At 44.4% G+C, this 16,811-nt stretch overlaps 1 protein-coding gene across 5 annotated transcripts in view; it reads left to right on the forward strand.

Moving 5' to 3' along the window:
- Positions 1 to 313: 313 nt before the first annotated feature.
- The window catches only part of LOC115097864, a 107,479-nt gene continuing 90,981 nt past the window's right edge, over positions 314 to 16,811 (forward strand). For 3 of the 5 annotated variants that reach the window (XM_029613995.1, XM_029614012.1, XM_029614003.1), the window contains exon 1: positions 856 to 991. In XM_029613995.1, the coding sequence (XP_029469855.1) occupies positions 900 to 991 (92 nt within the window). In that variant the 5' untranslated portion in view covers positions 856 to 899. Of the gene's footprint in view, positions 461 to 855; positions 992 to 1,275; positions 1,380 to 16,811 lie in introns of those variants that run through there. The other 2 variants (XM_029614020.1, XM_029614028.1) reach the window with 2 other exon arrangements.

The raw sequence follows: 16,811 nt of genomic DNA on the forward strand, positions 1-16,811 counted from the left end.
GTGGAGCCAGCCTGGAGCTAGAGCTAAACTACTGGAGCCACTCTAGAGCTGCCTATATATGAACAGTATGTGAACTTTTCCCTTCCCCTGAGTAATTTTCAAAGTTTTTTTTTTCCCTGTGCTGAACGCACATTTAACTTAGAAATCCTCTTTAAATATTGCGCCCCCCCCCCCCCTTTTAGTTGGTGCTATGCCCAAGGGAAGCCTGAGCCATAGAGCATTTTATCCCTAGTCCTCACAGTTCCAAGCAGCAGAAGAATGAGTTCCATTATGGCTTAAAAACGAGGCTCGCATTTTTATCCCAGAATTCTGAATGGAAGGAACACTCTTGATTTATGTTATTGCGTAAGTCTGGGCAGCTTGCCATGTAGCAGAAGGATAAATTGCTCGCAGCACTGAGATTTCTGCAGGTTACCGGCAGCTGCATCCTTGTAAAGATATAAACATTAACGATTATAAGGTAAGGAAAAAAAAAAAAGAAATTTCTTAGCAACTTTTTCATGAGTTTAATTTTGTTGCGACTAGTGGCTTCTTAAAAGCATAATTAATGCAATTCTTTTTCTTGATCAGCCTTTTGTGAAGATAACATTCTTTATTAAAATCTTTCAGTAAAATGCAAATGCTTCTAAATGCATGGGGAGTGCCATATGAACTCAGAGTGGGCTGTGTATTTTGAATTGACAAATGCAAACGAAAATAAATTGGATAAAGTTTCTAAGAAAGGGGGACGGGGATGTTTTGGGGTGTTGGGTTGGTTTTTGTTTTGTTTTGTTTTGCTGAGAATCAGTTCCCAGTTACACTCTCACTTCTGCTGCCATGCGTTTCCTCTCCCTCTCACTCGGATAGACTGTAGAACTACGGTACTGTTTTGTATCGTAAGCTGAACTCTAACTGCGGCCATGCCCACACTATATCGCCCTACGATAGAACAGACCTGTGCTCAGGTACTGGAAACCCTGAGGTTCACTGGCGGCACTGTAAGGAACGACAGGTAAAGGTGTAATGCTACGTATGTATGCGGATTATACAATCTACAGAGGTGAAGGTGCAACTGGGAGCCGAAGTCACTTGTATAAGGCACACATTTATGAGCAGATCTTGTGGCTGCAGAGATGGAAGCGAGGGTTAAATTATACGTGGGAGATATTTTAGTAGGGTGTTTTTTTTTTTGTTTGTTTGTTTTTTACTGGGACTGTGTCCCTTTTCGGTTGCTTAATTGATTTGTAGCTTTTTTGCTTGTTTCTTTTCTTCACTTGTATTTTGCAACATGAGATTTGACTCATTTTCCGAGCCGTTTATTTGGGCTGTAGACCCTCTCTCCCAGCCCAGACTGATGCATGACGGTCATGCAGGGAAACTTTCTAACTTTCTCAGCGTTGGTATGTTTTGAAGTGCTCCTTTCCTGCTGACATCCATACCTGGGAAAAATCGAATTCCTTTCAGCCTGAGAGTAGCGGAGGGAACCAGAACGGCTGTACAGGCTTTCTCTTTTCCTCCTCCCTTCTCGCTCCCGCCCCAGGAGCAACGTTCTTCTTCATTTATACTCTAGTCTCTAGCAGATAAAATAGTTTCCAACCTTTGGTATCTCTGGCTTGATTTTCTGGCGTGGCTCAGCGTCTTTTTTTCTCATTCACTGTCCTTATCTCTATTCCTTTCTTTGCTTTCTCTCTCTCTCTCTGGGGTACGCCTTACTTTCTTTTCTTTTTCAATCTTTTCTCTTCCTTCCTTATCTCTTTTCTTCAGCAGCAGAAACTTTAATACTTTCTCTTCCTGCTTTTTCTCTCTCCTTGTCCTTTTTTTTTTTTTCCTATTCATTACATCTGCTCTGCATTCTCCTTCACTCCTCATTCCCTTCTTTCTACGTTATCACCCCGGGTCCTCCCGTTCTCCTGCTGCCCCTGGTCCTCACTTTTCTCCTCTTTTTCTTCCTTCTCCCCACCCCCCACTTTTTCTCGCACTTCCCCTTATTCCCATCTTTCCTAATCCTCCTCCTTGTTATTACCTTCTCCTCTTCTTTCATTCTCACACACTCTAGCTCTCCCTTAACTCTTACTTTCTCTTCTGGCTATCTCCTCTCATCCCCCCCCCCCCCCCCCCCCCTCCATTCCTGTTGACTGTCACTTTCCTTGCTTGCCCCTCTGTCTCATCCACACACAGTCACTCTCTTCTCTCATTACCCATTCCAGCACTCTCTGCTCTCTCTCTCACTGCAACCTCACATTTATTCTTGCTCTCTTCTCTCACATACCCACACTCAGTTTTTCTCTTCCCCCCTCCTTTGACCTCTCACTCACTTACTCATGCATGCTTTCTTTTGCCCTCCTCTCTCCCTTTCTTTTACCGGGATCCCTGCAGGACTTGAGAGGAAGACAGTGCTTCTGCACATCTGGCTGCTGATTAGCTATGGCTATGAGAATGAACCCATAAGAGGTGGGAGGCAGAGAATCAGCAGCAGAGCTTGTTCCTGCCTCTTCCCTCGGACTTCATCTACTTATTTATTTATTTTATTTATTTAAGGTTTTTCTATACCGGCATTCATGAAAGCATTCACATCATGCCGGTTTACATGAAACAGGGGTGTGAAGAAACAATCAAGAACATAAATAAACGTGAAGAAGAGATGCAGTTACAATTAACAGGGGCTGATAACTGGGAGGTGAAAATAGAAAGAGAAAGAGGAGGTTAATTATATACAATAGTACAGTATATATACACAATCCGAAATATACAGTTGCTGAGTCTACTTAGCACAGAAAGGAAAAGAGGTAGTTTGGCTGAGAGAAGAGAAGGTGATTTCTAGGACCCGGAGATCCTGAGTATTCTCCCAGAGACCGGGATAAAGAGCGCTAAACCTGGAATCTCTGGGTTAAATAATACATAGAGTTCCCAGGTTTGCTGACATCTTTTATAATTCTGCAAGCAAAAGCTACCCAGTGTTATTCAGGTTCATAACTGATTTAAATTTTAACATCGACTAAAAGTGAAAAAAATAAATATTGTTTTATTTTATTAATTAATTAACAGGTAGCTTCTTTAAGCTTCTTTAAGCTCCAAACCATAAAAAAACTCAAACCACTGCTACACTTTTCTGATTTTCGCACTGTACTACAGTCTATCTTTTTATCTAAGGTAGACTATTGTAATGCACTTTTTCTAGGCATCCCCGCTACCCATATCAAACCCCTACAACTACTACAAAACGCTGCCGCCAGGATACTATCAAACACGAAAAAAAGAGATCACATCACCCCTACACTTATCGAACTTCATTGGCTCCCTATACACTCTCGAATTCTCTATAAAGCCTGTTCCATCATCCACAAAAGTCTGTTGAACTCTAACTTGAATTGGATTAACCCCCCACTCCTCCCCCGCACCTCGAATAGACCCACACGTACTGCCCTCCAAGGAACCCTACGTGCACAACCTATCAAATCTTTCAAATTATCGTCCACTATAAACAGAGCTTTCTCCCTAGCCGGCCCCTCTATATGGAACTCCCTGCCTCCTGATATACGCCTGGAATCATACACACCCATTTTCAAAAAAAAAACTGAAAACATGGCTCTTCCAGCAAGCTTACCACACATCACCTCCCATTACATAAATCCTTACTGATTAAATAAGTGATTCTCCTAGAATCTGATACGCGACTTATGATTTATTTCTCGGATTACGTTGTATGCCTATCGATTTTGTACTTTGACTCGGCTATTTATGTACTTATCTTTTGTATATAGTTTTGATGATATGTATATAGTGATTTTGCTGTTCTCAATTTTTTGTAAGGGCCCTGCCCAAAAGTTAACCTGTTTGCAATGTTATATGTAAGGGTTCTGCCCAATGGTTCCTGTTTAACTGTAAACCGATACGATGTGTGAACGGCTATCGGTATAAAAAAGACATTAAATAAATAAATAAATAAATAAATAGAAACATAGAGAACCTATCTATAAACTACATTGACAGTATATTAGACTTTCTCTATTGCCCAACTCTAGAAAGCGCTATATAGTGATTGATACAGAAGATTAAAAAGCACCAGTTCCAGTACAGATCCCTGGAGCAGCCCACTATTCACCATTCTCCATTGAGAAAACCAACCATTTAGTCCTACTCTCTGTTTCCTGTCTTTTAACCAGTTCGCAAACCACAACAGTGGTATAGGCAAGGATGAGCATCGGTGAGTCATGGCCCACCACTTTGGGCTCAGGCCCACCCGATCAGGGTTGTCCAACATTGGAAGAAGCAGCTTGAAACATGGCCGCAGTGATTCAAAGCCTACAGTGGCCAAAGAAGGAAAGGTTGAAAAAGAGGCCCTCTATGTGTGCGTTTAAGTATGTGTGAGTGGGAACCTGTGTAGTGTGTGTTTGGGGGAGCTTGAGAGAGTGATAGCCTGAGAAAGTGAGGGCCTGTGTGTGTGTGCATGAGAGAGAGAGAGAGCCTATGTGTGTGTGTGTGTGTGTGTGTGTGAGGGGGGAGCCTCAGAGTCTATGTGTTTATATGTATGTGTGTGTGTGTACAAGCCTGAGAGAGAGAGAGGCTGTATGTGTGTGCATGTGTGAGTCTGAGAGAGTGAGAGACTATATCCCTGTGTGTGTGAGCCTAAGAGAGTGAGAGTCTGAGTGTGTTTGAGTGGAAGCCTCTGTGTGTGTATATGTGTGAATGGGAGCTTGCATGTGTGTGTGTGAGGGGGAGCCTGAGAGAGTGAGAGCCTGTGTGGAGGTGTTTGTGGATGGGGAGAGCCTGAGAGAGTGAGAGTCTATCTGTGTGTATGTATGTATATCTAGACGCCTGACAGTGAAAGCCTGTGTTTCTGTGTGTGAGCCTGAGAGACTATTTCTCTGTGTGTGGGAGCCTGAGAGAGTGAGAGCCTGTGTGTTTATGTGTGGAAACCTGTGTGTGTGTGTGTGTGTGTGTATGTATGAATGGAAGCTTGCATGCATGTGTATGTGGAGGGGGAAGCCTGAGAAAGTGAGAGTCAAATGTGTGTACAGGTATGTGTGTGTAGAAGCTTGAGAATGAGAGCATGTTTGTATGTGTGTGAGCCTGAGAGAGTGAGAGACTATATCCCTGTGTGTGTGAGCCTAAGAGAGTGAGAGTCTGAGTGTGTTTGAGTGGAAGCCTCTGTGTGTGTATATGTGTGAATGGGAGCTTGCATGTGTGTGTGTGAGGGGGAGCCTGAGAGAGTGAGAGCGTGTGTGGAGGTGTTTGTGGATGGGGAGAGCCTGAGAGAGTGAGAGTCTATCTGTGTGTATGTATGTATATCTAGATGCCTGACAGTGAAAGCCTGTGTTTCTGTGTGTGAGCCTGAGAGACTATTTCTCTGTGTGTGGGAGCCTGAGAGAGTGAGAGCCTGTGTGTTTATGTGTGGAAACCTGTGTGTGTGTGTGTATGTATGAATGGAAGCTTGCATGCATGTGTATGTGGAGGGGGAAGCCTGAGAAAGTGAGAGTCAAATGTGTGTACAGGTATGTGTGTGTAGAAGCTTGAGAATGAGAGCATGTTTGTATGTGTGAGAGCCTGAGAGAGTGAGAGACTATATCTCTGTGTGTGTGAGCCTGAGAGAGTGAAAACTAGTGTGTGCGAGTCTGAGAGCCTGTGTGTTTGTGAGAGTTTGTGTGTGTGAGCCAGAGAGATTAAGAGCTTCCATGAGTATGTATAGGAACCTGAGAGACTGAGAGCCTTTGTGTTTGAGTGAGCAAGAGTTTATGTGTGTGTATGTGTGAATGGGAGCCTGTGTGTGTGAGAGACAAAGAGAAAGCCTGAGAGAGTGAGAGCCTGTGTGTGAGTGAGCGAGAGCCTGAGCGCCTATGTGTGGAGGGGGAGCCTGGAGAGTGATGGTCTGTGTGTGTGTGTGTGTGACTGAGCCTGAGAGAGTGAGAAACTGTTTGAGTGTATGGGATCCTGAGAGAGTGAAAGCCTCTGTGTATGGGAGCCTGTGTTTGTGTATGTGTGAATATGAACTTGTGCGCACAAGTGTGTGTGCATGTGTGTGAGCCTGAGAGAATGAGAGCCTGTGTGTGTGGAAGAGCCTGAGAAACTGTGTGTGTGTGTGTGTATGTGTTTGTGAGCCTAAGAGATTGAGAGCCTGAGTGCGAGCCTGTGTGTGTATGAGAATGGGAGTTTGTGTGAGTATGTGTGATTCTGAGAGAGTGAGAGTCTGTGTGTGTGTGGCTGTGCATGGGAACCTGAGAGAGTGAGAGCCTGTATGTGTATGCATGCATGCATGTGTGTGCGTGGGAGCCTGAGAGAGAAATCCTGTGTGTGTGTGTGACTATTTGTGTGCAGGAGCCTGAGAGAGTGAAAGTCTGTGTGTGTGTGTGTGTGAGCTGGAGAAAGTGAAATTCTGTGTGCATTCGGGGTGGGACCCTACAAAAATTTCATGAGGGTTTCGTTTTCGGTCAGGGGGTAACACATTTCGGGTCCACCCCAGATCATATTTTAAATTTGTTTCCCCCCGTTTCTTTTCCTTTTTTTTTAAACCCCAGAACCCACCCCAACCCTTTCCATTAATTAAAATATGGAACCCATCCTCCCGACCCTCCAGGATACCAAAAATCCCTAGTTGTCTAGTGGGGTGGGGGGGGGGGGGCAGGAGTGACCTGCTCCTGGGCTGGTGGCTGCCATTCATCAAAATGGTGCTGGCCGCCCTTTGACCCTACCATGTGACAGGAGCTATCCAATGGCACTGGTAGCCCTTGTCACTTTCTAGGGACAAAGTGCAGCTTGCACCTTTTTGACTAATGGTAGCCATCGACCTGGGAGAAGTAGATCGATCCTGGGCCTCCTGCTAGACCACCAGGGATTTTTGGTGAGTCCTAGGGGGCCCCTGTGTGTGTGTGTGTGTGTGTGTGGGGGGGGGGGGGCTCCATACTTTAATTAATGGGAAGGGTTGGGAAAGGTTCTGAGTTTTTTTAACCTCCACCCTCAAAAAAAATGAGAGGAAAATCCACATGAAATTTATGGGTTTTTCCTATCATTTTTTTAAATTCCTGAAATGCAATGAAATTGGAATTATTGTTGGTATTTCCTATTTCATTACAAACGAATTCCCACCCCTAGTGTGTGTGTGAGTGTGAGTCTGAAAGACAGGATATATTGTTTTTGCTCAGTGCACCTTCCACTGTTCAGAGTGCCACCTTGTGATCACAGACAGACATGACAGCCTGACCAACACAAGCCTTTTATATATATAGATTATTATATTGTTGATATTTTTTATTCCAATAAAGAAACATATGGTTTCTTATGCACACTAAGTAAAAGTATACAAATATGGGGATAGGGAAATACCTACAGTACCTGAATGTAATCTGAACTGAAGTGCTAAATAAAGTGTGAAAAGTGGAATATAAAAAAAAAATACAGTTTACGTTTACAATATTTATTTTTTTCCCTCCTCTCAACCCTCTTCCCACCCTATGTACATATGTTTTAGGGAATAAAGATGAATACCACCGAGAACACATTGCTCTTTATGCAAGTGAGGGAATAATTACAAATAAGCAGTGGATTTCTACAACTCCACCTTAATAATGGTTTACGGACTTTTCCTCCAGGATCTTGTCCAAACCTTTTTTAAATGCAGATATACTAATAGCATTCACCACATCATCTGGCAATGAATTCCAGAGCTTAATTATGCATTGAGTAAAAAATATTTTCTTTTTTTTTTTTTTTTTATTTATATTTTTTCAAATTATAACATTTACAATAAATGAAATAATCAAGTATTACATATTTCTTATATCTCAATTTAAACAAGAAAAGACAAATCTTTTCTAGCCCACATTATTGGAGGAGAAGAGAGTCATTAGCACTGCAACTTTGACAATTTTTATACAATCATATATTCCCTTACCTTTTCATACAGCTTGGGTTTTATCCAAGATAAAGCGTTGCAGGTGGGATGGATCGACAAAAATAAACTTATTATTTTGAAACAATATCTGGCATTTACACGGAAATTTTAGGAAAAAACTAGCCCCAATATTTAACACAGATTGTTTCATTGATAGGAAAAGTTTCCTCCGTGCCTGCGTTGCACGGGAGACATCCGGGAAGACCTGTATTTTCTGTCCACAAAAGGTGCGGTCTTTATTTAGAAAATATTTTTGAAAAAACAGGTCTTTATCCCGTCTTAAGGAAAAAGTAATGAGCAAAGTTGCTCTAGAATTTATCAAGTCCAGGGAATCTTCCAAAAAAATGGAAATCCCTGGGCTTTCTAAATTATCTACTCCACCCTCCTGATTCTGCTCTATCTTTCTAATGGGCAGATAGTATAGTCTAGAGAATAAAGGTATTTTCTCTACCTCGAACTGCAATATTTCTATTGCATATTTTTTATATAAAACTATTAAAAGAAAATATATATTTTTTTTTTTATAGAAATATGCAATAAAAAATATTTTCTTTTAATAGTTTTAAATATACCACCTAGTAACTTCATTGTGTCCCCCCTAATCTTTGCACTCTTTGAAAGAGTAAACAATCTATTAACGTTTACTCATTTCACTCTACTCATTATTTTATAGACCTCTATCATATTTCCCCTCAGTCATCTTTTCTCCAAGCTGAAGAGACTTAACCTCTTTAGTCTTTCCTTACAGGGGAATTGTTCCAACCTCTTTTATCATTTTGGTTGCCCTTCTTTGTACCTTTTCTAATTCTGCTATATCCTTCTTGAGATGTGGTGACCAGAACTACACACAATGCTCAAGATGAGGTCATGCCATGGAGCAAAACAGAGGGATTATAATATTCTCTGTTTTATTCTCTATTCCTTTCCTAATAATTCCTAGCATTCTTTTTGTTTTCTTGGCTGCTGCTGCACACTGAGCAGAGAATCTCAATACATTATCAATGATGATGCCTAGATCCTTTTCCTAAATGGTGACTCCTAATATGGAACCTTGCATTGTATATCTGTAATTTGCATTACACTTCCCTAAGTGCATCACTTTGCACTTGTCCACATTACATTTCATTTGCCATCTGCATGCCCCGTCTCCTAGTTTTGCAAGGTCCTTTTACAATTTCTCACAATTCTCTTGTGATTTAACAACTTTGAATAATTTTGTGTCATCATCAAATTTTATCACCTTATTCATTCCCACTGGGAAATTTTACCATTTATCTCTGTTTTCTTTCTTTTAACCAGTTTCCAATCCACAATAGGACACTGCCCCCTATCCCATGACTTTTTAATTCCCTAAGCAGTGTTACGCTTTACTGAGGTCAAGCGTTACTGGGAGCTCTCCAGCAGAAACAAGGAGAGTGTGTGCCCTTTATGGTGAAACCATCCAAGTCTGAGAGGATTGGACAAACAAGGAAGTCCTTGGAACTTGGAGAAGGCGAGATGACTTGGAAGTAGACATGACAACTTCAGACTGGGTCAGACAAGACGAGGACTTGGAACAAGGAAGAGCCAGGCAGTGCTCAGCGAAGAACCACTGGCAAGCGACTCCAGCCACCATGGAACCGGATGTGGCCGACTGGAGACAAGATCCGGGGCAAGCGGCTGAACCCAGGAAAAGACTCAAGACACAGTTCAGGAAGGGAGAGTCCAGGCAGTGCTCAGCGAAGAACCACCGGCAAGCGACTCCAGCCACCACGGAACTGGATGTGGCCAACTGGAGACAAGGTCCGGGGCAAGCGGCTGAACCCAGGAAAGGACTCAAGACACAGTTCAGGAAGGTGGCAAGCCAAAGGCCTTCCGAGGCCGAGACAGGAGGAGTCCAGGCAGTGCTCAGCGAAGAACCACCGGCAGGCAACTCCAGCCACCATGGAACTGGATGTGGCCGACTGGAGACAAGGTCCGTGGTAAGTGGCTGAACCCAGGAAAAGACTCAAGACACAGTTCAGGAAGGTGGCCAGGCAAAGGCTCTCTGGAGGCGTTGCCTACAGGAGAAAAGAAGCAGCAAGGCAAGCAAAGTCCCTCAAAGGGGGACCCGTCGCCCGTATGACATAGTGAGGGCAAAGGTAGCGCCAGCGCCATTTTGAAGATTGGCAATACGGCCCGCGTGCAGGAGGTCGCTCCCGGACCCCCGCTGGACTTTTGGCAAGTCTTGTGGGGGTCAGGAGGCCTCCCCCAAGCTGGCCAAAAGTCCCTGGGGGTCCAGCGGGTGTCCGGGGGCGATCTCCCGCACGCGTGACGTCGGGAGCCAGGAAACAAAATGGCGCCGGCGCTACCTTTGCCCTGTCACATGATAAGGGCAAAGGGCCACCGGCGCCATTTCTCAACGCAGCGGTGGCCAGAGAGCGGGAGGAGATCGCGTCGGGACCCCCCCCACTGGACCCCATCTAATTTAAAACATTTTAGGGGGGATTCGGGAGGGTGGGGGATTTGTTTTAAAGGTTTGGGTGGGTTTTAGGGTTTTTTTGGTGTGCCGGTTTTCCCGCCCTCCCCCCGATTTACGATTTTTAACGATTTTTAGAAAAAAAAACAAAAACTCGATCAGATTTCCCTCCCCCCCAGCCAAAATCGATCGTTAAGACGATCGATTACACGATTCACACCTCTATTGCATATTACCCCGGTGAGAAGGGACGCCCTGCTTTCGCGATTAATTTCTTCAAGACAGCTGAGCTCTGATGCCGCTTCGGGAGGCGGACCCGGAAGCCAGTTGTTTCAACAAGGTATTCAGCGGCGCACAGCAGAACTGGCGTGCAGCTTAAGCCGCACGCGCTCAAGGTTCGTGCGACTAAGCTGGGCTTTGCCAGGAATCGCAGGGACAGTCTCCTCTCTGGTTTGCTATTTTCTTGTTTAAAAGTTTTTCCCCGCTCTTCACCTTAAGAGATCCTTAAATGTTTGATGAGGAGGATCTGTGAAGTTACTTGATTTAAATTCCATGCCTCACTCTTCCCGGAAAAGGAAGGCCAAGGAGCGTCCAGCCTCAATCGCTTCAGTGGCCAAGCCTATACAGGAACCTATGGATACACATATCCTCTGCAGGATAAATATGGAGGCAGAGAGCTCACTGAACGGAATGAGGGGAGAAGAAGAGCCCTCTAACGTTCTTGAGCCATTATTGGCAACGCTCTCCTCCGAGGGGAGATCAACACCACCAAATCCAGCTGATAGATTCCAGATGGAAAGTGGCTCAATTGGACAACCCAAAGAGGAGGGTCAGATTGAACCTCTTTTGAGGCAAGTAACCCATCTCGAAGAGCAGGTGGAATAAAATACCAACTCAGGAGTGGGGAAATACTCCGATGGAGCGACTAATGGTGATAAGGGCGTGAGCTCAACTCTGCTTTCCTCGATACAATTTCAAGATTTGGTAAGACCCCAGAATTTCACCATGGAACTAATATGGGAAGTTATTAATGTTGCGATCCTCGCGGGCAGGCTCTTACCTTCCACGCAGCCAGTCGGGCCGCGGACGCTGACTCTCTTCGCGGCGGTCCTGCCGCTGTGGTGGGGCTCCTCCTCGACTGACTTCTGCTCTGTACAGTGGGGCCGACCCGCCGCAAGCGCTCCCTCATGGTTGGGACCCCCGCTGCCACTCCTGTGCCGTCCAACGTGCTGCAGCCGATGCCGAGGTCTTCAGCTGGCAGGGAGGCCGTCCCTGCCGGTGCCTGCTGCTGTCCGGGTCCTCGCCCGGCAGGGAAGCTGTCCCTGCCAGTGCCTGCAGCCATCCTTTGTTCCTGCAGCCTCTCCAGCTTATGTCTTCGCGGCTGGGAGCCGCTCCTGCAGCCTGCCATCTCTTCTTACTTTCAGCCCCATGGCAGGGCTGCTCCAGCTGCCTGCCTGCTTCTCCTTGGGCCTTCCACGTGGCTGGGAATGCCACCAATGACCCTGCTTCTCTTCTCTCCAGCTTCCTAAGGCGCGGGCGCACGCCTCTCTCCTCCTCTTCAAGGGCCAGCTAGGTGTGGCCCTCTGCTGACCCCTCCCTGGGCATTGTCCTCTTCAGCCCTACAAAAGGGCTCAGCGTCCATTCCAGCTTTGCCTTCGCAAGGAGTTGGTCACTCCTGGGATCCTGCTGTCCTTCGCTCCAGGAGTTGTCCTTGTTCCAGCACTTCAAGGTCCTGTGTTTCCTGTTCTTCGTTGGAGCTCCTCGTCTTGTCTACTTTCCAGTCCTGATGTTCACTTGCTGTTCCAGATGTCCATGTGCCAGCCCTAAGGTCTGTCTCCTGATCCAGTACCTGTGTTCCAGTCCAGATGTTGTTCCTGATCCAGCCTGATGTTGCTTCTCCTGATCCTTAAGTCCGTGAGTCTGTCTTGCTCTTCTGAATCCCTGGTTCCTCGTTCCTGAGTCTTCTGCATGCTTGGTACCTCGCGGCAAGCCATGTTGTGGTCCACGACCAGCCCCACGGGCGGGCTGAGTAGGGTGCTTCATGATGCAAGCCTTGTACCTTGTTCCTGAGTCTTCTGAAAGCCAAGTACCTCGTTCCTGAATCTCTGAAAGCCAAGTACCTTGTTCCTGAGTCTTCCGCACGCTTGGTACCTCGCGTCAAGCCATGTCGTGGTCAGCGACCAGCCCCACTGGCGGGCTGTGTAGGGCGCTTCATGATGCAAACCTTGTACCTTGTTCCCGAGTCTTCTGAAAGCCAAGTACCTTGTTCCTGAGTCTTCCGCACGCTTGGTACCTCTCGGCAAGCCATGTCGTGGTCCGCGACCAGCCCCACGGGCAGGCTGAGTAGGGCGCTTCATGATGCAAGCCTAGTACCTCGTTCCTGAGTCTTCTGAAAGCCTAGTACCTCATTCCTGAGTCTACGTCTGTGCTTGAGTCTACGTCTGTGCCTGAGTCTACGTCTTCGCATCCAGTAACTCATGCTTGAGTCTACGTCTGTGCCGGAGTCTACGTCGTCCCTGAAGTCTCGTCTGTATCTCCATGTTCCAGTCTTCGCTGCCCTGGCCTCCATCCGGCCTGCTGCTTCTTGCCGTACCCTGCGGCAGGTCCGAAAGGGCTTGGAACGGTATGAGGACTGTTCATAAGACCATCATTGCGTAGTTGGTCTTCCAAAGCGTGCAGGTCCGGAGGAGGGTCAGTATCTCCAGTCTTCAGTCCAGCCTCGCTCCTGTCCAGGCCATGGTCGGGCATGCCTCGCCTACCGCGGCACCTCTTTGGAGTTCTCCAGGATCGAGCCGTGGCCCAAGAACACACATCTCCCAGTAAGCGGACTGCTCTCCTAGCACTCCCCAACAATTAATGCTTTAAAAACATGGGGGTACAAATGTCAACTTTATTTGGTAAGATGAATGAGGTAGAAGGTAGAACAACTAAAATAGAGAAAAACAATTTACAGCTTAATGGTGATGTAAATTCTGTAAAGAATGGAATAAGAAGAATTATAAAATTCTTCTTATTCCATTCTTTACAGAATTTACATCACCATTAAGCTGTAAATTGGAGGAGGTATTTAATGGAAGAATTAGGTATATCGGAAGCTACATTACCTATTCTTTCAAAAATATATTTTCTTCCTCCATTGAAGAAAACCTCCAAAACTGTTTTGGGCGAAAATATGCAACAATTAAAACCGATTCATGAGGAATTAAATCTTAATATTTCTGGGATGTTGGAAAAAACTGAAACTGAGTTAGTGACTCCAGCAACACTTCCTGTAACCTTTATGTTAGAGTCTGACAAGGATTGGATTTTTAAAAAGTATTTTCAGAATAGAACAAAAGAGTTTAAGGGCTGTAAAGTCCAGATATTTCCAGACCTATCCCGCCAGACTCAGAAACGAAGAAAACAATTTTTGTTGCTGAGACCTCAGGTTCTTCAACTTGGTATGTTTTTTATCTTAAAATATCCCTGTAAATGTTTAATAAAAGTTGATGGGAAAACGTATATATTTCAACAACCAATTCATCTAACTTTTTAGTTGAGAGAGGAAAGCCATTGATGAGTTCATCTCCAGAAACGTCATGATGCTCTCAGAATAGGAGTTTGGATCTCCCAATACATAGAAATGTTATCCTATAGTCAAATTTCATTGTACAGGTTTATGCATTATTGTAAAAATTTTCTTGGAATAGTGTAAAGGATCTCATTTGAGGGCTTGATTGAGAGGGATGAAGGAAGTTAATTTCTATTTTGAATTTCTTGATGTTAAAGGTTTGAATATATTATTGAAATTATGATTCATTCCTGTATATTGTATTCAGGTAAAATACTGCTTGATGTATTTTATTTATTTATTTTTATTTTATTTAAAGTTTTTTATATACCGCCGCTCATCAAAGATATCACGTCGGTGTACAATGAACAGGAACTTACGCCGGAGCGTTATACATTTAACAGGGTTAAATAAACATTATACATATAACAAAAGTAAGAATATATATATTTAAACATAAAACAAGTAGTATTATATAAAATTCAATAAATATTAAATTAAAAAAAAAAAAAGAACATAAGAAATTGCCATGCTGGGTCAGCCCAAGGTTCCATCAAGCCCAGCATCTTGTTTCCAACAGAGGCCAAACCAGGCCACAAGAACCTGGCAATTACCCAAATACCAAGAAGATCCCATGCTACTGATGCAATTAATAGCAGTGGCTATTCCCTAAGTAAACTTGATTAATAGCAGTTAATGGACTTCTTCTCCAAGAACTTATCCAAACCTTTTTTGAACCCAGCTACACTAACTGCACTAACCTCATCCTCTGGCAACAAATTCCAGAGCTTAATTGTGCGTTGAGTGAAAAAGAATTTTCTCCAATTAGTCTTAAATGTGCTACTTCCTAACTTCATAGAATGCCCCCTAGTCCTTCTGTTATCCGAAAGTGTAAATAACCAATTCACATCTACTCGTTCAAGACCTCTCATGATCTTAAAGACCTCTCTCATATCCCCCCTCAGCCGGTCTCTTCTCCAAGCTGAACAGCCCTAACCTCTTCAGCCTTTCCTCATAGGGGAGCTGTTCCACTCCCTTTATCATTTTGGTTGCCTTTCTCATGCTGCTACCATGTGTAGGTCACTGTTAAACAGAAAAAACAAATGCATACTTAACATTTTTGTTCACAAAGCGCCAGTACACTGCGCTACAAAAATGGTGGTGCAAGTTAAGATAACATCAAAGACATTTAGCTGCCACCATGTGTTGTTCATGAGAGTTACATTAAAAGAGGCATGTGTTGGCCAAAACCTTGTGGCCTAGCTAGCATTGTGTGCCTTGCCAGCCCTCCGCATCCTACTGCTCACAACTGTGTGAAATTGGCCCACCTATGTGCTGCCACTACAGCTTCTCCGGGAGCATCGAGAGCATGAGCTATGGAAATGCTATATATGGTAAATAACTGTGAACCTTAAGAACACACATGTAAAAGGTACAGATAAAGGTTTCACTGATTGAATTGGCTGCTTACAGCCTTATTCCAAGGTGCTGAAATTTGTGTATGGGAGGTGCTACAGCTGTATTGTGTCTGGTTACTGACACATGGCCATGGCCACACAGAGGTCACAACACAGTCTTGTCATTTAAAGCAAAAAGAATAGCAACTACATCCACATTGACAGCATATGTTGATCTAGTTCAGGTTTTACAGCCTTGCATGCAGGTATAACTAATCTTGGTTAGCCATGTCACACCTGTAGGTTAATCAATGAAATGCCTGCATATTATGGTTTCCAAGCCAGTATATGATTAACCAGTAACAAAGAGTCAACATATTTAGCAAGAGTTATGCACATGATAGTGCTATAGATGCACCCCTGCCATTAGATCCTTGCTGAAAGCGCCTTAGCCATGTCGTGCCATAGACACTATGCATAGCTCCTTGCCAGCTAGGCTTCATCTTGGGGTGTGCATGCACCCTATCAAACATGCACACCACTAAACATAGCTATGCTGTTTGTAAAATATACTGTGAAAAAGGTTATGCTCTTGTCCGTCATGATGTCAATTACTTAGTGTTGGCTTTCACTCAGTGAAAGCAGGATTAGGTATCAGATAGTGTCCTGTCTTCGAGTGTCATTTGCAAGGACCACTGGCATGAAACTGTCACAGTTTATTTCCTTACCAGTCTTAGATCATGCACATTGATCAAGAACAAAGGTATATATCTTATACAGGCCAACAGTAAGGTGTGTTTGAACCTCCTGCCTTCACTTGTCCCCTGACACGTATTGTTACTCAGATATAAAGAAGTCACGTATGTGCTAGGAATTTGTACCTTATGCATCAATGACATTAATGCGGGGCTGGGGTATGCACATATGTATGACCATGTAACATATGCCGATTATTACCCTTTTACATATACCAAGAATCTCTTACAGTGCTGCTGCCACCTATGAGCACTGGGAAAGCACAGAGACTGAGCAGTCCTGGCCCAAATTATTTGCTGACAGTTCCTTTGCGAAAACCACAAACATTTCCATGTTTTTATGGTTTCATGCCCTTGCTGATGCACATGCGTGACATCACTGTTGGGGAATCAGGAAGAGATGCTATCCTCTAGGCCGAGCCTCAAGTGCTGTAAGTTTATTCCACTGCTTGTTCAGAGAATGGCAGGTGTGCTGCTCCACTGGCAATGAAATGGTCTGTGCATAGCATTAGGCGTAGAGAAAATATTGTCAGCTGAAGAGGTCCGGAGCTTAATAGCTGGCTACATAGTAAAGGGCCCATAATGCTGAATGTATATCCCTACTACGCCCACAGCTGTAATGTCTTAAGCATGCTGGCTGATGGCCTTTCTCTGTTTCAGTCTTGCAAGACGTGCATTTAGTGCTACCTAGGCCCTTCAACCACCCACCCCACTAACTCACACTAAGTCTATGTAATTAATGCCTCAGTCATAATTATTTTAGATGCCCAGCTACTTAGATTTGCCAGGAAGGACTCAGAGTCAGCTA

This window comes from Rhinatrema bivittatum, chromosome 1 (genome assembly GCF_901001135.1).
Source record: "Rhinatrema bivittatum chromosome 1, aRhiBiv1.1, whole genome shotgun sequence".
NCBI lineage: Eukaryota > Metazoa > Chordata > Amphibia > Gymnophiona > Rhinatrematidae > Rhinatrema > Rhinatrema bivittatum.